Raw genomic sequence first — 23,267 nt, forward strand, 5'->3', positions numbered from 1 at the left:
CGGCGAGGCGCGGAAGATGGCGGCGCGGCCGGGCCCGGGGCGGCCGCGAGGGGCGGCGGCGCTCTGCGGTCGGCTGGGCCGGCGCGGCTAAAGCGGCGCCTGGGCCCGGGCGGCGCGGCCTCCTCCCCGCCCGCCGCCGCCGCCGCCGCCGCCGCCGCGCCCCGCCCCGCGCGCCCGCCCGCGCGCCCGCCCCTCCCCGGGCCGCGGCCGTGCCCCGCGTCGCGCTCCCCCGGGATGGCCCGCGCGCCTCGGCGCTGCCTTACGGAGCATACGGCGGAGCAGCGGCGGCGGCCGCGCTCGGGGGGCGCGCGGCTGCGGCGGCGGCGGCGCCGCGCGTGAGGGGCCGCCTGGGGCCGAGCGGGCGGCGCCAACATGTCGGATACCAAGGTAAAAGTTGCCGTCCGGGTCCGGCCCCTGAACCGACGAGGTGAGGAGCTTTCCGCTCGTTTTCGTTTGTGGTCGGGATGAGGGCGGGGGCAACTTTGGAAACTGCGGGGCCGCGGGGCTGGAGCGGCGGGAGCGGAGCCGGAGCGCCGGGGCGGAGGCGGCGCCCGCACCGGCCGCGGGGACCCGGTGCGCCGGCTCCCAGCTCCGGGCTCGGCCGCCTCCCGGGGGAGTCCCGCGCGGCGCGCGGAGGCGGGCTGCGGGCACGGATGCTCGGCTTGGCAACGTTCGTTTTCCCTTTTGCTTTCAGAACTGGAACTGAACACCAAGTGCGTGGTGGAGATGGAAGGGAATCAAACGGTCCTGCACCCTCCTCCTTCTAACACCAAACAGGGAGAAAGGTAAAGCGGGTGCCGAGAGGGCGGGCAGGAGGGTGCAGCCCCGCTGCCTCCTGCAAGTTTGAGCCAGGAAAATGGGAGTGCTCTTGCCTATTGTTAGGAGGACGGCTTCAAGTTTGTCGCACGCTCCTGTCTGAAGCTGTTGCAAGTCCAAGTTCCTCTCTCTCCTCCCTCTGCCCCCCTCCCCCTTGTCCCCTCCCATCTAGAGCGGCATCAAGGCAGGGCACCCCGGCCTGAACCAGGACCAGTCCGCTGTGTCCCCGGCCGGCTTCGAGGGGGCCGGATGGGACCCTAGAGATGATTAGTCCAATAGCCACATTTTACAGATGAGAAAACTGAGGCCTGAGGCGAGCAAGTGACCACCCCAAGGCCTAGTTCGTGGAACCCAGTGCCCCTGGTTCTTTCCACCACTGCACTGTTTGCTTTACTTGGCAGAATTGTTAAGGAACTTTGTGTGTAAAATGGGGGGTGGGAGGGAACACCTCCGCACAATAAAGCAGAACAGTTTTGTACGATGCAGGCTCAGGCCTGGACCATTTAAGATCTATTTTTTTGTTGGTGCTGAGTTGAGATAATGCCTGAATGTAATGCGCGAATTTCGATTTTCAAGGAAACAAAAGTAGTGCCTGGAGCTGTGTAGACACTGGGGGGATGTTTAAAAGGGGCTGCATTTACTAGATGGCAACATTTGCATTTGAAAAGTGGTAACTGTTGGATCCTTATTAATTCTGCTCTATTCCACGCAACAGTATGGGAAAATGCCCTAAAATAATTTGAATATTTGGCATTTTTTTGGTAAGCCCCTGAGAAGAAAACGGTTGGAATTCATTTAGTATAGCAATGCAGTAGCTTGTAAAAATAGGAAAGAGAAATTAGGGAGATCTGACAAAATTAATTCCTCTCTGACGAGAGTTTGTGTTTCTAAAAGTCACCTGTTGATTGATGTGTTACAATTTAGTGATTTTTTTGTTGTTGTTCTTCAGAGATTTTTTTCACTAAAGAGAGACTCTGAAGTAGGGTTTATTACTTTATTGCTAAAGGAAGCAACTGCCTTCATTCTATAATCATGCGATGTTCAGGCATAGTTTTACTAAATTTGGGGGGGAGAAATTATCAGGAGGTAAGTTTGGGGATTCTTTGCTTTTTGTGCTGAGGCTAGAAATTTTTATCCAATGTGCAAACATTCTGCTTCCTGTAGCAGATTGTTATGGCTATTGTAAATAGCTGAGTTGTATTTAAAATATGTTAAATACTTTTCAGTAATGGATGTATCCTTGAATAATACTTTTAGATACATTTTAGAGATTTATAGGATTTTAGATACATTTATAGCAATGTAGTTGTGTATTTCTTAGTGATAGTAAGTAAATTCATTGAGTAAATTAAGATATTTACAGATTAAATTAGTCACCCACATCACCAACATTTCCCTCCCCCCCCCAACCTGAATATTGTTTGAGAAAAAAATTCTGCTGGGTCAGAGTCTTCAAAGCCGTCTAGGAAACAGGTAGAATGTTAACTCCTTTTATGTAGCTGTGGCTTCTGTTTCCCTTGCTGGTTTGACACCTGCTCCTTGTCACTCTTAACCATCAGGAGTGTTACTGTTAGCTACTATTTAATGAAATGAAGCTTTGTCATTTGTGGGCAGACACAGATTTAGTGTTGTGGAATTTGGATAGAAATTACAACTGTAGACGGTTGGAACTGCTAAATAATCAATTGATCATTTTTAGGGCCACCACTGCGGTTACTAATCAGCATCTTTTAAGTAATGATTTGAAGGGTGACTTTGGGATTTATCCATCTGCTTGCTTCTTGGAATAGCCCCTTATCTGGAACTATAAGAATAGCACTGAAACATGGGTGTTCTCTTGTTCTGACCTCCTGACAGATATGATTCTTTGAGTGGTGGATGGGCCCTTTCTGTGGGATTCTGCCTGGGTACCTGTCATTCAGTTTACAGACAAACTGGGAGGAGTGAACACAGCAGTGCTGCTTGCAGGTTAGGATTACTGTCTATGCAAGGAGGGAGACACCAAATGCATTTTGATTTTCATTAGGCAGTTTGGTTTTATGTTTCTCCAGTGGGTCTTCCCTTAAAGCAACAGTGCACATAAAAATAGAAACAGTTCCTCCCTTGGGTTCTGGGTTGATTAATTGCAATGACGCTTCATGTTATGTTTGCAGTTCATTTCTATCATTTGTTTTGGATAGAGCTCAGAGCAAGGCAAGACTATTATTTTTCTTACCTAGAAGTCCAAGGTTTGAAGTGTAAGAAGTTTTAAATTAATATTGGCAAACCTGTGTCAAATTGAAAATCACTATTTTTTCTGAATATTGCAAGAAATTACTAATGTATTAACCATGGTTGGAATTTTAAGTTACTGGGTGAAAGCTTCCATTCCTACCAGTAAAAACAAACAAGAGTGCATTGGTTTCCAGGAAAAGAAACAGATAGGCTTAGCTTTCATGATTTTCCCCCTTTATGGAATCAAAGCCAAAACTACATGTTAAGGACTAAAAGATCACAGGTCTTCTGAGGTTAAAGATGTTTGTTTTGGTTCTGAAATTCTAAGATTATAATACACCACAGAGGTCCAGGTTAATAGTTGATGTGTTTATCAATCACCATTCTGAAACATTAAGACATATACGAATGTATTTCTTAAAATACCATTGCATTACCATGCAGGAGACATTTATGAAGTTCAGATCATGCTGGTACCATGCTTAGCTCAGGGGATCCAAAGATCACTACAGACCCACTGCCTGTGCCAGAGACTCTCACCTTTGAGAGACGTGGGAAAACAGGGGAAAAAATAATTAAAATATAATGTGGTAGATCATGTAGATTACACTTTTCCCACTATGTATACCGTATCATTTGGAGATTACCTGTTTGCTCTTCTGTCTCCTCTCCTCTCCTTGAGGCTTTGAGATCTGGGAAGGCAGGTACCTTGTCCTGCTACTTTTGTGTCCCATGCTTCCAAACAGCATCTAGCACATAGCAGGCCCTCAGCAAATGTCTGCAGTGTGATGGGTTGCAGTGTGATGGGTGTGCTGAGGAGGGGCTGTGCATGTGACCCGGGGTCCTGGCATCCTGCAAAGACAGGTGGCATTTGTGCCTGTCACGTGGATGCTAAGAGTACAGGTTCACTTTTTCAAGATCGGGAGAAAGTCTTTTGTCAAAGTGAAAGCATACCTGCCTCAAATTACTTATGGGTGATTGTGTGTGCGTGCGTGCAGGACGTGGAATAGGGTGCGGAAGCCAGGCAGTTCATGAAGGGAGAATAGAATGAGAACCCCTAATTTGCCAAATAGGTAATAGGTTTTTTTTTTGCGGTACGCAGCCCTCTCACTGTCGTGGCCTCTCCCGTTACGGAGCACAGGCTCCGGACGCGCAGACTCAGCGGCCATGGCTTACGGGCCCAGCCGCTCCGCGGCATGCGGGATCTTCCCGGCCCGGGGCACGAACCCGCGTCACCTGCATTGGCAGGCGGACTCTCAACCACTGCGCCACCAGGGAAGCCCGGTAAGAGTTTTAAAATCAAAGTAGAAGCAGATGTACAGTGCAAAGCCTTCCTCTCACCCTGGTTGTCATCCCTACTCTTCCCATCCCCTCACCTGTCCAAAAAGTAACCACAGTCATTAACTTCTCATGCATATTTTCAAATACACACACACATTTTATATATATATAGTTCCACAAATATCTTTTCTATAATTAAATACCAGTATATTGACTCCTTCATTTTTTTTTATTTTTTTAATATCCTGTATGGGTGGTAGTAGTGGTTTTAAAAATATACATACCCATGTGTATATGAATCTGATCTTTATAACTTTTAAGAAGTGAAGCTTTATCATGAGAGTATAATGGAACTTGCTTTCTGCAGACGTTTTTGTTCTTATTTTAAATCATTTTAAAGTAAGTGAATTGTAGGGTAAGCATCCAAAGCAATGTGCATATATCAGTATAACCTAGCTAAGTTAAAAGAAAAATTGGACTAAATTTAGGGTTTTAGTAAAAGAGCATCAAAGTTTTAACTTGCCCAATTTTTCCATACTGCAAGGTGGGCAGTGTAGCTTTTAAAGTATATGAGTGTGGGTCAGTGGAAGAAAACTACATCTTGGTCGACTGCATCTATACTTTCTAGTTTATGCATTATATGTTGCAAGTTTTTGATCGTTTCTTCCACCAGGCTGGCTTCCACTGCTATTCCAAAGTCGTCTAGGATGATTCCTTCTGCTCGAGTATATCCGTAGACCGGAAATTTAAAAATTAGTTAAAATCATATAAAATGAAAAAGATCCATCACCTAAGAAGCAGTAATATTCCACATTATCTGATTGACTTTGAGTTTTATTGTGTTTTCTGTGTTGTTACTCTTCTCTCTGGTTCAAATGTTACAAAGTTGATTGTAAGAAAGCAGAGTATTTAGATTTCAGTAATATAGGAGTGAGCATTCTTCATGCACGATATCAGTGGCATTTTAAAGAGTGTCACGGTGGAATATTTTCATTAGCTGTCAACGTTTTCCATTTCTTTGCTTTACAATAAAGATAGATTGTCATCTCTCACTTTAAAAAACAGGACTAAAAGTAATTGTAATGCTGTATAGATAGTAATTTTAAAATTATTTTGTTCACAGTTAAACATACATTTTACATTATGCACTGTTGTGTGTACGTATATGAAGGTTCATGAAAAAATTTACTATGTGCAATGTCTCTGTTATTTTCTACCACCTTCTTTTTTTTTATAAAGGGAACTTTATTTTTATTTATTTATTTTTGGCTGCGTTGGGTCTTCGTTGCTGCGTGGGCTTTCTCTAGTTGTGGCGAGCAGGGGCTACTCTTCATTGCGCCGTATGGGCTTCTTATTGCGGTGGCTTTTCTCATTGTGGAGCACCGGCTCGTGGCGCGCAGTCTTCAGTAGTTGTGGCTCGAGGGCTCTAGAGCGCAGGCTCAGTAGTTGTGGCACATGGGCTTAGTTGCTCCACGGCATGGGGGATCCTCCCGGACCATGGCTTGAACCTGTGTCCCCTGCATTGGCAGGCGGATTCTTAACCACTACGCCACCAGGGAAGCCCTACCTGGTTTTGTTTTAATTCATTTTAGAAATGATGGTTGTGACTTACAGAATTAATTTCACAACCCGCTAAATGGTCACAAGTTTATAATTTGAAAAATACAAGTTTAGTGGTTAAGAGGTTGGGTTCTGCATACATATATTTGTATATATATTTTAAAATCAGTGTAATAGTTTGAAGTGTGAAGTAGTTTTATAATTTATAAAGGCTATGGTTTAAAAAGAAGAATCCTCTTCATTTTTAATCCCAGAGGCAGCCACATATAGTGATTTTAGCTTATTCTTTTGGGATTTCCCTCCATATTTCTGAGTAACATGCTGGTAGTGCTAGTTTTTAATTCGTTCTCTCTGTTTCCTTTCTGTGCCTTATTCTCACCCCATCCCCGAATTCTCCCCATCCCCCATTTTCCCAATATAGTTATATAATGTATCAGTATTTAGTGCTTCCATTATTTAAATGACTGTATAGAACATTATTTACAGTTGAGCCATGTCTCTTCCATGATTTCTCCTATCATACAACACTTTTTGTTTTCCCTGGAGTTAATAAATGTTTTAATTTTTTTCCTTTCTCTCTAATTTGCTTCTTTTTTATGTACTTACCCTTAATTCAACATTTAAATTATCTCTCCCTTGCCCACATCTCCTTTCAAGACATTTGGATATTATCAAGTGCTCTCTTGATTTCATCTTCTTAGAGACATTTCTCCTTGATCCTTCTAACATGTTCCTTTATGAACTGGTAACCTTCTCTGCCTGATGTAGCTGTCATCCTGGGGTTCCTGTCACATCATTCTGAGAATTCCTTTTATTTCTCTTCTGTGTGGAATCTGTTTTTCTGTTTCCTTTTTCTTTCTTGGTTTACTGTCTCAATTTTGTAGAGCATATCCTTTGGTAGCTTCCTGAGAAAGAATGTTTGGGAAGTAAGGGTTTTTAAAACCATGAAAATATCTTCATTCCACCCACTTACCTCGTTAATAGTTTGGATGGGTATCAAATTCTATTTTGAAGATATTGTTGCTTTAATGTCTTCTAGCTTCCAGTGTTTCTCTTGAGAAGTCTAAAGCTATTTGGATTTCTAATCCTTTTGACGTGACCTAGATTTTCCCTTTCTGGAATCCTATAGAATATTTTCTTCCCCATTTTTGTGAAATCACAATGGTGGGCCTTTTGGACCTGGAAACTTGCATCCTTCAGTTCTGAAAAAAAAATTATTGAATTAATTCATTAGCAAACACTTTTTAAAATTTACTCAGTTCTTTTCTGGAACACTTATTTGGACATGGGGTTTCCTGAACTGGTCCTCTAATTACTTTATTTTTCCTTTCTACTTTTTTTTTTTTTTTTTTTTTTTTTTTGCGGTACGCGGGCCTCTCACTGCTGTTGCCTCTCCCGTTGCGGAGCACAGGCTCCGGACGCGCAGGCCCAGCTGCCTTGGCTCACGGGCCCAGCCGCTCTGCGGCATGTGGGATCTTCCTGGACCGGGGCATGAACCCGTGTCCCCTGCATCGGCAGGCGGACCCTCAACCACTGTGTCACCAGGGAAGCCCTCCTTTCTACTTTTTATCTCTTGTTTTTATTCAACCTTCTGGGAGATTTCATCGACTTTATCTTTCAACCCTATGTTTAATTTGTATCATATTTTTCATTTCCAAGAACTCTTATAGTCTTTTTTTGTTTGTTTTTAAAATAGCATCCTATGCTTGTTTTCTGGTTGTGGCATTTTTTGTGTCTTTCTGAGGACACTAATGATAGTTTCCTCTATATAGTCAGTCTTTTTTTTTTTTTTTTTTTTTAGTGCATAGTTTTGTTGGTGTTGGTGTCTGTCTTTTATGTTGAATCTCAAATGTATAGATTTTGGGCTTTCTCTAGGACAAGGACTATATATGATTTATCTTTGTGTTCTTAGGGCCTAGATTCAAGAATGCCCAGCACACAGAAAGCATTTTGTAAATCCTCTTTGTTGTTTTAAAAAAATGAGTTCTGTCAACTCCCTTTTCTTTTTAGCTTCCAACAATAGAAATAAAAGTGCTTTTCTTTTTCTTAAGAGCACGTGTAAATGCTAGAATTAAAGGTAGTAGCTGCCTTATACAACTCTTAGCTACCCACATTAATGAAGATAATCAGTGTAGTCAGTACAAAAGCTGGAAAAATAAGAAAAATCCTGTTTTTGTATCACTATTGCAAAAATTTTAGTTAGGAGATGGTTTTTTTTTGGTCATCATTAATTTTAAAATATGTATGCTTGTTGGGCTGGGGAAATTTTTCAAAATGATACCAAACTGGCCAGTTTATCATCCTACCACTTGGCTTCTTCTGGCAAAATCTAGTTAGAGATAAGTGGATAACTTGGATTGTTTCCAATTTTCAATAAAATTACACATGCTGTGCACTCATATTTTAAAGAAATTTATAGGCCTTCCCTGGTGGCACAGTGGTTAAGAATCTGCCTGCCAGTGTAGGGGACACAGGTTCAAGCCCTGGTCTGGGGAGATCCCACATGCTGTGGAGCAACTAAGCCCGTGTGCCACAACCACTGAGCCTGTACTCTAGAGCCTGCGAGCCACATCTACTGAGCCTATGCACCACAACTACTGAAGCCTGCACGCCTGGAGCCTGTGCTCCACAACCAGAGAAGCCACCACAGTGATAAGCTCGTGCACCGCAGCAAAGAGTAGCCCCTGCTCACTGCAGCTAGAGAAAACCCGCATGTAGCAGCGAAGACCCAACACAGACAAAAATAATTAAAAAAAAAAAAACTTTATAAGAAAAAGTCTTTCACAGATAGTAAGCTTTCTGAAGACATCAAGGTCTCTCAGTTATTCAACGACAGTTACCCTTTCTCAAATCTTCCCTGGAGCTATTTAGAGTTTAAAGGAGTTTGGAGAACATTACTGGCAAATGAAACGGAGAAACCAACAAGACATATAGAAACGCTCAGAAAGAGAACTTTGTACCTTCACAACATAGGAAATGAAGTTTACTAACAACACAGCTGTCAATAAAGGAAGTATGCTAAAATTCACATTAAAACAATCAAGAGTTGATTTATATGGGATTCAAGAGCTATCTTTTCAAAGATTACACAGTATTTCTGGGAATTTAGATTTGCAAATATAAGAAGAAAATATGAGAAATTGTTCCTTGGAAAATTAGTTTATTTGGCATTTTACCACCCGACAACTATGTGGAAACTAAATAAGCATGGGAAAAATGTCAAGTTTTCACATCTCTAAAATTTTATTGTAAAAATGAGTAATTCTTATATTTGATTGTAAGATCTAAGGTTAAAAAAAGAAAAGTAGAGAGGAGAAATTCTTGGAGACTCTCAGAATTAGGTGGACAACCAGTCCAAGCCTCATCTTTTGCTTGAATGCAGTCTTGATTTCATTTTACTACGAGATGAACAATTCAGTGAATCATTGATGAAGCAGTAGAACTGTTTTACCAAATCATTCTTGAAACGAACTTTTCACGTCAAAGCGCAATTGTATCTTTTAAAAAGATTGCTTCCTTAGATACTCTAAAATGTTTTATAAGAAGCATGACAGAAATTTAAAAGGGGTGGTGGTGGCAGGGGGAAGGTGTCATTGTCTGGGCAAACCTAACAAATCCATTATTCTTATTTTTCTCCTTTCTTCATTTTGTCCTTGTCCATATAATATAAATATTTGTAATTACAATTTTGTGTTTTGCTTTCCTCGCATTTATATTTTGTCATGCAACATAGTTTTCATAATTATAATAGAGTAGTTTGTTGAGTTTCATAATTTTAAACCATATTTCTATATTTCTGGACCTGAAAGTTGTTCCTCTTAATGATTGTAAATAACTGAGAGCATCTTCGAGGAACTTTTTAAGAATCCTTTGCTAGTTGCAAGGCATTTCTTCCCAAGCAAGCTTGCTACTACAAAAATACATCTTTGAAATTGCATGACAACATATATTGCACGACATAAATTGCATGACAACATACTCCCTTATATTATAGTGGAGTTAAAGTTGATAAATTTCAGATTTAAGTATGAGCTAGGTCATGGAAAAAATGATTTTGTGTGGACAGTAACAACCCAGGGGTTCTCACACTTAAGAGTGCATCAGGGGACTTCCCTGGTGGTCCAGTGGTTAAGAATCTGTATTCCAATGAAGGGGATGTGGGTTCAATCCCTGGTCAGGGAACTAAGATCTCACATGGCATGGGGCAACTAAGCTCACATGCTGCAACTACTGAGCCCTCCTGCCGCAACTACTGAGCCCATGTGCCACAACTAGAGAAAAAGCCCACATGCCACAATGAAGAGCCCACGTGCTGCAACTAAGATCCGATGCAGCCAAATAAATAAATGTCAAAAAAAAGAAAAAAACAGTCCCACCCAAAAGGTTCTGATCCAGTAGCTTGGCTTGAGAATTTGCATTTCTAACAAGTTCCCAGGTGATGCTGATGCTGTTAGCTCCGGACCAAGCTTTGAGAATCACTGCTTTAGACCAGGACTGTCCAATAGAATTTTCTGTGATGATGGAAATGTTCTACACATCTGCTGTCCAATATGGTAACCACTGGCCATGCATGATTACTGAGCACTTGAAATGTGGCTAGTGCAACCAAAGAACTGAATTTTAATTCATTTTCATTAGTTTAAATTTAAACTGCAGATGGCTACTGTATTGGACAGTAGGGGTCCGGACATGGTTCTAAACTTTGGTTGCACATTAGAATCACCTGGGGGGCTTTAAAAATCGATGCCTGGGTCCTACCCCCAGAGTTTCTGGCTTAATTGGGCTGTAGTGGCACCTTAGGCATTGGGATTTTTAGCCGCTTTCCAGATGTCCCACTTAGGATTGTTGTTTAACAAATCATCCCTAAAGTTAGTGGTCTGAAACCACCATTTTTTAATGCCCCTGGCCTCTGTGGGTCAGGAATTTGGACAAAGTAGATATGACTTGTCTCTGCTTCTCATTGTCTGGGGTCTCATCTTGAAGACTAGAAGTCTGAGGGTGTAGTCATCGGAGGGCTTGACCGGGTTGGATGTCGGAGGTGGTTAACACACGTGGTTGGTAGTTGATTCTCATGTGTAGTGAAGGTTGACAAACACTGATCTAGTTTAATAAAGCAGGTTTTAAAGCCCTGTTTCACAGCTTGTCCTTTGGTTTATTTTACCATCCTGATTGTGATCATGTATGCAAATTCTCATAAGCATTAACGTTCTCAAAACTAAAGTCTGAAAGCCTCATAAAATCAGCCTAAATATTTACCTTATTAAGGCGACTTATGGAACTTTAATAGGGTCTTCGTATTATTATGAAAGTTAAGCCTCACAAATACTCCCCCATTTGAGAAAAGCCTCCTATTCTCTAGCCAGGTGTATTTAATCAAAATACCTCTTCTTATTTGTTTTTACTTAAACTGTGGCAGAGGGGGAAGGAATTACCTCGATTATCTAGATGCAGGGTACTTGCCTATCCTTCAGCTGACTCCTCCACCTGACTTCTTGGGAAGCACAGGTTTCTCAGCTTTCTAATGGCCTGTGGACCACAATTCCCTGCTTCAGGCCCTGGAACTATGTGGCAGTCCCAACCTCAACTCCTGAACCATTGCAGAGCCCTAGGGACCCCATCTGTGTGGAGGCTCAGGACGGTGTGATGACTGGATGGGAAGACTGGATGCTGCAGGGTCCTGCCACTAACGTGGTCTGTATCCTTGAGCTAGCCATGAACACTTCATCATCTGTCAAACTGCGGGCTAAACTAGGTAACCGGTAAGGCTTTTTAAGCTCTAAAATTTAGATTTATCCCAACTATACTTACGTGTAGAGTTGAATCAAATAGAGTAATAGGTAACACTTACAGGGGCTGAAATGGGTTGGGTTGTAATTTACTTCTTGTCAGAGTGTGAGGAAAACTGGGGAGGAAGGGTCACTGTTCTTGGGAGGCTCTGTTTGCCTGCAGTAGCTGATGCGAGAATTGAAGGTGTCAAGTGAAATAAGACAGCCACTAGCTCCAGATAGCTGAAGCCATTATCAGCTAGCCGGGGAGCCTGGGTTCCTTACAGACATTTCTACATGCCTCCTGTTTCAGCTAGGACAGCAGCTTTTATACGTGCCTACAGGGCATTATAAATCTTCTGATTTGGTCCTTTCAATTAGTTTTTATCTTGTACAGTTGTGTTCTTTTGGGGAACCAGTGATTTTTAAGCTGGTCTTGCAGGCATACAGCTGTTTTATGTGATAAGTCTGTATGTATGGGGGTGGAGAAATGACATTTCCAGAGCTGTTAACCTAAAACTTACTTGGGCAGTTTGTTTTGTTTCTGAGGGTTCTGTTATAACCTAACCAAAAGTGTGGTTAATTCCCAATATTTCTTATCTTCAACTGTGAGATGAATTCTGTTTAGTAAGAAAGAGAGAGAGAGAAAGAAAGGGGGAAAGAGAGAAAGGGGGGAGAGAGTGAGAGTGTTTCCTTTCGGGTTTGTGTCTTCTTACCCATTCTTTTGAAAGCAGAGTGGAGTTATTGATTCTCTCTGACCCTTTAGAGTCTGGTCTGTAGGTGTGATGAGCTTTGCTACTGTTAGAAGAGGTGTGAGGAAAGCATCTGTGCGCCGTTGCCTTGAGGGAAGAAGTTGGGAGCCTTGTTTTTTTAAAAGACAGGGAACAGGAAGGAAGGCTTTGAGGAAAGGGAAGCTTTACCCTTTGTTGTTGGCTCTTTGTATTGTCTTGAAGAGACACTCCCTAGATTGTACACCCACCATGAATGACCACAACTATTCATGTATCTCAAGCTGGGAGCCTCAGGGGAAAATCAGAAAGGGCAAAACCATGCTGAACTGCTCAGGCATTCTGTTGCAATATTGAGTGGATTTATCCCCAATTTTGGAAGGGTCATGCAGTAAAGCCTCATGTAGTTTGTTGAGCAGATTAATAAGCCTTTAAATATACTTACAGTTTTGTAGTTTAATAAAAACTACAAAATAAATAATTTTGTAGTTTAATAAAACCAGTCCTCAGAATTGATGCTTTGTGTGCCCACCTATCTATAATCCCAGCTCAGTAGAGAATGTGTCAAGATGTAGAGCTGAACTTGTAACTGCTCTTTTTAAAATTGGATAACAAACTGTTAGCGTTTTTTGTTTTGTTTTGTCTTTTGCTCTCTATCTTTAATGACTTCTATTTAGATTGTTAATTAAAGTTTAGTATTCCCTGTACAAATTGTAACAGGGGATGGTTACATTATCGTGTTAAGAAAGAGCCTTAAAATTACTGTTTCCAGGGTAATGCTTTGAGTAAGGAGGAAGGAGTGTGGTAGGGGAAGCTTATCAAGATAATGGTGTTAAATTTGAGCAGCCTTATCCAGTTTTAAACATCTGCCTTTTTGATCTAGAGTTACTGTAACAAACAGGTAACATTAGCATGGTAATGTAACTAAGTTTGTTTTTGTTTTTGAAGCCTTTAAGTTTAGCTGGCTTTGATAGTTAGCAATAGAATAGTATCCCCCCCACACACACAATGACAACTTAGTCTGCGTTTTTGTGATGAATTATGCAGTGGAAATAATTTTTCCCAATTGTTTTTCTTTTAAATACTGAACAAAGAGTCTTCCTTATTTGTGTGTATAAATGAATTTTTCTGAATGGCAGTGTACATCTTTGCTTTTGTAGTTTGATACATTGAAATAACCTCACCTATCTATTTAAAAGTTAGCCCAGATAAAGTTTAAATGTTCGTAAGTATGTGAATTACTTTGTTTTTTTTTTTTTTTTTGCAGTACATGGGCCTCTCACCGTTGTGGCCTCTCCTGTTGCGGAGCACAGGCTCTGGACTCGTAGGCTCAGCTGCCATGGCTCACGGGTCCAGCCACCCCGCAGCATGTGGGATCTTCCCGGACCGGGGAATGAACCCATGTCCCCTGCATCAGCAGGCAGACTCTCAACCACTGCGCCACCAGGGAATCCCTGAATTACTTTGTATTTGAGCCAGAGCTTTTACTCAATGAAAGGAAATTTTTTATTTGCCTTTCGTATGTTTCTGTGGCCATCCAGTTGGGTGTAAATATCTAGTAGTTTTGTAAAACACTATCAAGTATTGTGACAGAATGATGTAGTGGTCCAGAGCCACTCAGAGGACTTGGGAGACCAACTGCTTATATTTGAAACTGATTATGCAACTGACTAGCTGCAAAATGTCTGGCAAGTCCCTTAACCCTCTGTGCCTGTATTTCCTCATCAGTAAAATGGGAATAATAAAATTACAGACCCATAGCGGTTGTGAGGATTACCTGAAAAACTGGGTTCACCTCTTGGTGGGTGTCAGAGAGGGAGAAGGAGGACTTATTACTAAGTAATAAGGAAAACACCGGGATCTTTCTCAGAGCTGTGGCTCCCCAGCAGCAGAATTGGGGAAGTTTTAAACTAAGGGTACCTGCATATTCATGAAGGGGCTTGAGCCCAGGAGAATTCAGCGTAGAATTGGGGCAAAGGTCAACAGGGCCCAGGCTTTAGTTGATTGAAGTCACAAAAGGTCAACTTCATCATTCTGTCCTCCACCAGGGTGGGGACCTTATTTCCTACAGACTCAAAACTATGTATCAGATGACTGTGTATAGCCCTTGAGGAGGAACTAGGGCTCTGTTTATCGCTGAACTGTGTTTCTTGACTGCTTTCCCTTTGTTCCTGCATCCCCTGGCTTCATTTAAGAGCATTAATTACTGAGACCTGTTCAAGGGCAAGCATTGTAGCCAGGCTTAGATCCCCAAATGGCTTAGGTCAAAATGGCTTCTCTTCTGTCAAGGAAGCCGTGCCTGGTTCACTTCCTCCAGGGACCCCCTACCCCATCTGTTTATAATAGCAGGGTACCTTGCACAGGGCACACATTAAGTGTTGACAATTTAATATTTTTATTAACACGGAACACTTAAAGCTTGTTGACCTACGCTTTGCTTCTCATTCCAAGTTTAATGAATGAAGTTTTTTTTTTTAACACCCAAGAAGAGCAATTAAAGAAGGACGTCTCAAAATTTTTGCTTTTTATTGTTATGAATTTTCTGATTTAAATGTGGACACTTCATGCAGTATGTGGTGACACTTTGTGGTGTTAAATGAGACACTTGCCATGTCTCAGCTGACAGACCACAGGAGCACTGCTCTTTGGAGATGGATGTGTTGAATTTTGTTGAAAGGGAAATTCCTTCTATGACAGGTGTTCACCAGTCTGGTCATTTGGCAGTCATTCATTTGGGCAAAGAATATATGCCCATAAATTGTATGTGAACACATTGGGAAGTGTAATTTTTTGACAAAATTTTGACATGTTTGTAAAAGTATGTTTGGGAGGAATGGGGGGCTGGCGATGGGAGAGTGCACCAAAGCCCTGGGACAAGATCTGAGGGGGAAAACCCGCAGTGCAAAGAGCTTGCCCTGGAATTTGACGCATTGCCAAACTATCTGAATAACAAGAGAGCCTGTTTGGAGACCTGCATAGGGATGGGACCGTAGCCCTAATTGTGCAACTTCAGCGCTGTGTTCCAGGTAGTGGGTGTCCATCCATTGTTTCCTTAGACACAGTACGTTCTCAGTAAATGTCTGTTGTGCTTGATTGTATTTCTGTTAATTGGATATATAGTTACTAGGCTGTAGTTAGTATAGGAGATTTGTAGATGGTCAGTACTACCTAGTCATAGACTGACTTCTGAGGAAATGAACATCTGGAGCTACCGAGACATTGTATTCAGTAATATTGGGTTTCTATGCTTTTTTTTTTTTTTTTTTTTTCTTTCTGAGGAAACTGACTTTATTATCCCAGGTCCCCAGGCTGGTGATTCTTGTTTCCAGTGTTTACCATACTGGGGACATGGACTCAGGGCCTTTCTAAAAACTCAAAATAGACATACAGTTTTTCTTGTATATCTGGTTCTCTGGCGCCCCTTAACTGAATATGCATCATCCTGAACTCTCCTATTTATTTATCTGTTTGTTGGTAATCTTCTGGGTTTTGGTAGTCTTTCACTGACACACTAAAATTCAGAAAATATATTTAGACTATTTCACAGCAATATTCGAGTTTCCTTTGAACTTACTAGTCATTTTCTTAAACATTTTTTGCAAAAAGATATACAAATATGGAAACCTAAATGCATGCAGATTTGTGGGGTTTTTTAATACGGGAGTGATGTACGCCTTCTCAGAAATTTTGGTCAGATTATCCAATTTCCTGTGTGCAGAAATACACGAAAACTAAAGAGGAAGATAAAGAAAAATTCTGATGTACTAAATTCTTTGTACATTTACGTGGATGATCATCAAGCGTGTGCTTTGCTTTTCTCCTTTCTCCCTCTGCGTGTCAGGCACCTCAGCCAACATTCCCAGCCTGTGGGTTTGTAAGTGGGGAAAATACAGGCGTGTTCCTCCCGTTTGCCTCCCCCTCTCTCTGCTGTGTCCTTTGATGTCTTCCAGGCTCTGAGAGTTTGGTGCTGCTGCCCTTGTTCCACCCCTGGAAGTAGAGAACTTGATGGGGCGGTGGGAGGAGGAAGAATTAAAGGAATTGAATTGGCCTGGGCCCTGACCTTCCTGGCCCTCGTCAAAGCCGTCTCAGTGATCTGGAGTCAGCATTAGGCTGAGATTGGGGAGACAGGGTCAGACTACATGTGCCCCATTCCGTAGCTGGAATGTTTTAAAGTATCTGAGGTATGTATTAGGTATCTTCAATTTTCATTTGGGAAGATAAAGCCTTTTTTTGCTTGATTAGTCAACCTTCATGGTTAAATGGCTGTTAATCGGCACGAATCAGAGCCTGTCAGAAAGTGTCATTCCAGGTGGGACACTGAATGCAGAGGAACATTTTAATTTCAGGATTCTGAGACAGGGGATCTAATGACAACATGAAAGTGAAATGATTTCACATCAGTTACACGCTTACAGCAATTTGCCTGCTTCAGTTACTGGTGTGTGTGTGTGATTCTGATCAATTTCAATGCGGTCTTTGACTGAAAGTCTGGATCCTGGATAAGCCTGGCTCTGAAAACTCCTCCCTAAGCCTCTCATTTAGTGAATTCTTTCTAGGGATGTCACTGATAGGTCCTGGTAGGAGTGTTGAGCAGAAATAGGTTATAGCCGTTCAGAAGCCTTGAATCAGTTCCCCTGATCATTCTGGTGCCCTTCCTCCATCCATGTGGCCAAAACCTGTGGCCCTGAGTAAAGACAGAAATAAGTATTGCAGAATGCCAGCTTGTTCACATATGTTTGCCTACAGTGGGCTGCTGTGAACGTGCAAGCAGGTTGGTGGTCCTTGATCTGCTTTGGAGTTGGTTAAGTAGGAGTAATGTGGTATTTGTGGGGGCTACTGAAAACTCGTTAGGATTTGAATGTGTAGAAAACCAAACCAAAGCTATCTCTTTCTGGCATCTCCTCCTTGAGATCACCAAGCCCCTGGGTAGAATGAGGTAATTTTAGAGTATCCTCACTTGTGATGTTTGCAGTGCAAATGCTTGCTAGCCGGAGCCCCGTGGTCCCGTTCTTGAAGCCACCCGCTGCCCTGCTCGTCCCACAGGTGCCCCATGTCATTAGGAAGTAGCGGGCTGCCCTTTTCTGAGCAAGGTGGAATTGAGAGAAGCTGTAGTTTAGGAACTGGTGTGCATTTCGGGGCCTATACACTGGGAAAAAACAATACCGTTCACGTTTCTAGTTTTCTGAAAAGCTGTCTTTCGCGAAAGCTCTTCAGTTGCTTGTGGCTTCTCGCTTGCAGTATGTGGCCCTTTAATAAAGACTTGTGCTTTGACAGCAGGGTATCACATCAGCGCACACAGCCACGTGGCACTGGTGTCCTGACTGTAAGTATGTCCCTGTATGAAAATTGTCAGTGGGGGCAGAGGCCCTGGCCAGTATCTGGTGCCACCTGGTCTGGGGGCTGTTGCGTGGAGGCCAGCCAGGTGGGAACTGCCTAGTATCTCCTACACTCGCTCTGACGGGGGCGGCAGATAACAGGGCTCCTTGCTGTTTTGCACAGTTTAGTGAATGATCTTTGGGGTGTGTCAGTCTTCCGAACTTGAAGCACTTGTTTCTCATTTTGGCCAGGCTCTAGCCTTGACATTGGGCTGGACTTTCGGGAAGAAGCTTGGCATTTTATATTTTAATAAACTGTCCAGTCTTCTTTGTCTCTGTTGGTGGTTGGGGAGCTCTGTGGGTGGTGGAGAGGAGATAGAGCACATGTAGGCATCGTGTGGGTACCTTAGTCCAAGTGCTCTGACCACTTGCCACCTCCACCCCGAAGGTCAGCTGATCCCCTTGGAGGGTGGGCACATCTGGACAGGCCTGCTCTGAAGAGGCCGCCCGGGGCTTCTGGTTACATGGCTCAGGAACCCTAGCTCTGTGAAGAGCTATTCCAGGCTCCTGGTCCTTCTCCACTAGCTTCTAGAGTGTTTTACAGGTTTGAGGCGTGGCTTACTGTGAACATTTTGTTAGTGCATGTGTGCATGCTTGCGTACTTGCTTATTTGTTTATTTAGCTTATCTGCAAGCAGAATGATACTTGTAAAGTGCCTTGTGTTCGTTTACTGACAGTTCATTATAGCTCTGTGAGTTCTGTCATGGAGTGCTGAGTCAATGTTTCCAAATACTTGAGAGGAAGATAATAATAACCAACTTCATGGCCCTGGAGAATTTGTGCAAATGGCTTATTGCCCCTTCTAGATGTAAACTTAGGGCAGAACCCCTGGTTTTATTTATCTTCGGTTTCTTTGTTCCTTTCCCCCAGGAGCCAGCACATGCCTCGTACATAGTAGGCGCCTCCTAGATGTTTATGATTGGATACTGTGAAAGATATGGATGTGCATTTTACAAGAAGAGCTGTGCCTGGTCCATGAGTCTGTGGGTGGAGTGTTTTTATTTGATCCTCAGGCTGTGTCTGTCATGTCATTTGTGGTTTTGCCACTTCTAGTCTGGGCCCTATGAGACCTCTAATTTTTGCATTCTATTATTACAGAGTTATAGGCTCTGCACTGTTATGTGATCTGTTTGTTTGTCTTTGATAATGGCAGTACAAGTGTGGCCCTTGAGCCTTACAACTTTGACTACCACTGCCCGGGGCTGACAAGCAGAGGCCGTAGCTGCTTAGTATCACTTAAGTAAAGGTCGATCCAGCCAAGGGGTCACCCAGACTTTGACAAAGTTCACATTTTTAGTGTCTGCTGCGTAACATATGTGGCAGCCTCAGCAGCAAGCTCTGTACAGGTAACTAGCAGAAGAGAATCCTGTCCTGGGCAAAGTCATGAGCTTAGGTATGTTTCACCCCCTGTAGTGCTAGAGCTTTTGTCTGCCCCAGAGGTGGTATGCGGTCCCAGACTTGGGTGGATCCTAGAGCAAGCTGACTTGGTTGGCACTGATGTGAGTCAATATGAGAAGAGAGGAGGTGCTATGGGGAGAGCCGGGTGGGGGCACAGAACTGAGAGGAAGGGAAGATGCTGGAGTGGTGGGGAGTTGCCCATGCATCTTCCTCCACCTTCATCTGGAGTCCGGTGCCTGTTACCCTGGGTCAGCTCCCTGGTTTTAGGGGCTGCTGGCCCACTTACTCTTTTTTTTTTTTTTTTTTGCGGTACGCGGGCCTCTCACTGTTGTGGCCTCTCCCGTTGAGGAGCACAGGCTCCGGACGCGCAGGCTCAGCGGCCATGGCTCACGGGCCTAGCCGCTCGGCGGCACGTGAGATCCTCCCAGACCGGGGCACGAACCCGTGTCCCCTGCATCGGCAGGCGGACTCCCAACCACTGCGCCACCAGGGAAGCCCAGGCCCACTTACTCTTCTTCCTCCTGGTGGGTGAGGGCACCTCTCATCCTCTGGTTCCTAGGCAATTGGGTCGATACGGCATCTTTTACTTGTTCTCGAGGCAGTGTTTTTGTTGTTGTTTTAATTCTGAAGCACACATACCAAATGGTGCTCCTAAGATTGTCACTCTCCCAGGGATTCTTTGAGGGTGGTGGGCAATTTGTAGCGTATTGTCCAAGAATGCACACTGGAGTGGGAGTCATGTGAGAATGGCACTCTATAGGGATAGCGTTGAATCTGTTTTTATTTATATTTTAAAGTAAACTATTACAGACTTTATTAAGACTATACAGCCGTTGCAGACTTTATTTAATAAGCACGCTATTGACAGGTTACTTTTGATACATCTCACAGTGATTGCCAAACATTCACTAGTAATAGTCCCATGGCTGAGCTTGTTGGGTCCAGAAATCGGAGCAGGAAGGCAGAAGGCTCAGTGGGGAGCCAGCTGAGAGCAGGGGAGACCCCTCCCTGCAGGTCTTACCAGGGGGAGGTGAAAGATACGGGACACTTTACTGGGAATTGTTGCCAATAGTAGTTTGTATGGTAAGGTATTTCTTGACTCTGGAGAGAGCCAGGCATCCAGGCTCCTGTAACCTGCAGGCTTCTAGAAAAGCTTTGGAATTTGGGTAGTTTTCTCCGCTTTAGGCAAGTTCAGTTTTCCAATCCTTGAGCAACTGAGTGTGAGATGGACTCCTGCTGTCTTTCCTTCTTCACAGCACTTTTAAAATGACAAACTAACAAACAAAACAGTTCTACTTTTATTATTAGTATTTTTTAACCCAAGGGTCTGTGTGGCTGACCTTTTGGGAACTCAAGCTAACTTTTGCTTGCCTTAGGACTTCCAAATGCAGGGAAGCAAGAGGCATGTATCATTCTTTCTCTTTTTGAAATCTTAAATAACTTTTTAATATAATTTTGTTTCTAATTATAAAAATGATGCATTCACTGTTAAACAACTTAGAAAATATAGGATATTAGAGAGATGTAAAATAAAATTTGCTCATCATCCTATTAATATTTTGATGCAATTCCCTTTTTCTGTGCATGATATTTTATACTGCTGAACGAAGAACTTATTTCTTAAGGTTATGGAAGCACAGCAATTGCATACTGCGTCTAGGCTGTAACACTATCTAAACTTTTAGAATACTAACTTCGCTCAGCATTAGTCCAAGTCAGAGTTCTCACGGACATTTTGTGTGTGTGTGTGTTGCTTCATCTTTTTAAAAATTAATTAATCAGTTTTATTTTTGGCTGCGTTGGGTCTTCGTTGCTGTGCGCGGGCTTTCTCTAGTTGCAGTGAGCAGGGGCTACTCTTCGTTGTGGTGCGTGGGCTTCTCATTGCGGTGGCTTCTCTTGTTGCCGAGCACGGGCTCTAGGTGCGCAGGCTTCAGTAGTTGTGGCACGCGGGCTCAGTAGTTGTGGTGCACGGGCTTAGTTGCCCTGCAGCATGTGTGATCTTCCCGGGCTAGGGCTCGAACCCGTGTCCCCTGCCTTGGCAGGCGGATTCTTAACCACCATGCCAACAGGGAAGCCCTGTTGCTTTATCTTTAATATCTCTCTTCACCAAAGCTTTCCCCTCCTCAGACTACTTTTTCCTTGAGAAAGTGCTCAGCACCAAAGGGAATAGAATGTCTACTCAGCCAAGCATGGTCTGCGGAATATTTGGAATGTTCCCTCCCTCACTGGTGAGGCAGCCTTAGCGGCACTAGTTCTGGAATCCAGGCTCCCTGGGTGTAAGTCTCAGCACCGGTGCTTACTAGCTGGGTGATCCTGAGCAAGCTACTTAACCTCACCAAGCTATAATTTTCAGCTTGGTTTAAAATAGATAAAGCACTTAAAAATGATTTGTGGCACATGGAAAATACTAAGTGTTAGCTATTTTTATCAGTGCATTGTTTTTAATGCAGTAGTTGCATTGTTATTAATGCACTAGTAGGAACCATAAGACAGGGCTGATGCTAAAGTAGTTTGATGAATAATGACGATAAGAACAAAAATACTTTTAGATAATTTCTCAGTTATTTGATGGGAGGATGCAGTTGTTTAGGCCTGGTCTGTGTGGAAACAATCAAACATTGTACCGTATTTGGATTAGGTCTAGTTTTTATTCATACCCTCCATTTATGTAAATGCTCAAATTGTCACATCTTGACCAATCAGAATCTTCTTAATTGTGTTCTTTCAGCTGCTCTTCAGAACTTTTGAAAGTATTCTTGCTCACTGGCAAAACTATGTTCCAGAATCTTGAATACTTACTGTGTCAAGATATAAATCCATTTAGTGGAAAAGAACATTAGAGACAAAGTCCAGTTGGTGCACCAGGTTATATCTCGTATGTATTAAAGTTGCTATGTTAGGTCACTTTAGAGAGAGTTAAAAATATGCACATGTATAATTTTTATGAGTTGACATTGATAATTTTAATTTTAACCTTGCCTTTATCATACTACTTACCTATTTGAAAGTTTTTAACCCCACGGTTGTACTTCTTTTTAATTTGATGAGCTTGTGATTATTTCTTAAACTAAAATTGTGACTAAAGCTGATGTGCTCTTTATCACCACAAAGAGAAACTGAAAATAAAACAACAAGGTCAATATCAATCCTGATACTAAAGCTACTAAATAAGTAACAAGATTTAACATCACAGATGTCTCCGATGGCTGTGCTCTGAAAACATCTCACTAATGAAGCACAGTTAAATTACTTTGTTTTGAGTCATTTGTAATAATTTTTTTTCCTTCCTGCTTCTAAAAAGAGAATGGAACTTTTGACTCAGTAAAAGCTATGTGAAATTTTGTAAGGACCAGGGAAAGAGTTTCTATGTCTGAACTGAGTTTCTCTCAATAACTGTTGAAATATTGACCAATAAAATGGTCTTTAGATTTGAATCAAATAGAACAAGAGCCTTATTTTTCCCCACCTATGATTTTTAATATTTGAACACTGTTCTCAGCTAGTCAAGTTTTAGATGCTTGTATGTCTAGCCTTAATGGAAACATTATCACCAAATTAAATATGTGGACAGACCATATCTAGAGATTAAACATGACCCAAACTAAAAACTATCAGAGAAAACTAATCCCACATTTTCAGTTGGGACACCTTAGTTTCCTTTGATTTTTTTTTTTTTTTTTATAAACGTTTCAGAATTCTAAAAATATTTATCTGGAACGAAATCAAGTCAACTTTGAAGATCTTCAGATGGTGTTTACCCAAGTCTGTGAAAAATTTGCCAGGCTAGTATCATTTTTGTCCAATACACATTATTACCAAAAAAACAAAAAACAACAAAAACAAAAACCCCCAAACCAAAAAATACCCCAAACTTTAAACTTCTGTGTTTCTTTTCAAGAAAGCAGCATCAGGGTATGCTCAGCTTGACAGCATTCTACTTTTATTTTCTTCCTCCATGTAATAGAGACATTTTCTACTATTTTAATGATTTGATTTACTTCCACTTTATTAATAATGGGCTTCAATACTTATTATCTTTGCTTTTTCTACATTTGAGGGCAATAGGGAATAAGGTACAGTTTCCTGATGTCAACTTCTGAGAACCACAGACAGACTTATTAAAACATCCT

At 42.4% G+C, this 23,267-nt stretch overlaps 1 protein-coding gene across 1 annotated transcript in view; it reads left to right on the forward strand.

The window, feature by feature from the left end:
- Positions 1-315: 315 nt before the first annotated feature.
- The window catches only part of KIF13A (kinesin family member 13A), a 215,431-nt gene continuing 192,479 nt past the window's right edge, over positions 316-23,267 (forward strand). Inside the window, 2 exon segments of the mRNA XM_060163623.1 lie at positions 316-427; positions 695-785. Coding sequence (XP_060019606.1) covers positions 373-427; positions 695-785 — 146 coding nt within the window. The 5' untranslated portion in view covers positions 316-372.

This window comes from Lagenorhynchus albirostris, chromosome 10, assembly GCF_949774975.1.
Source record: "Lagenorhynchus albirostris chromosome 10, mLagAlb1.1, whole genome shotgun sequence".
Lineage (NCBI taxonomy): Eukaryota > Metazoa > Chordata > Mammalia > Artiodactyla > Delphinidae > Lagenorhynchus > Lagenorhynchus albirostris.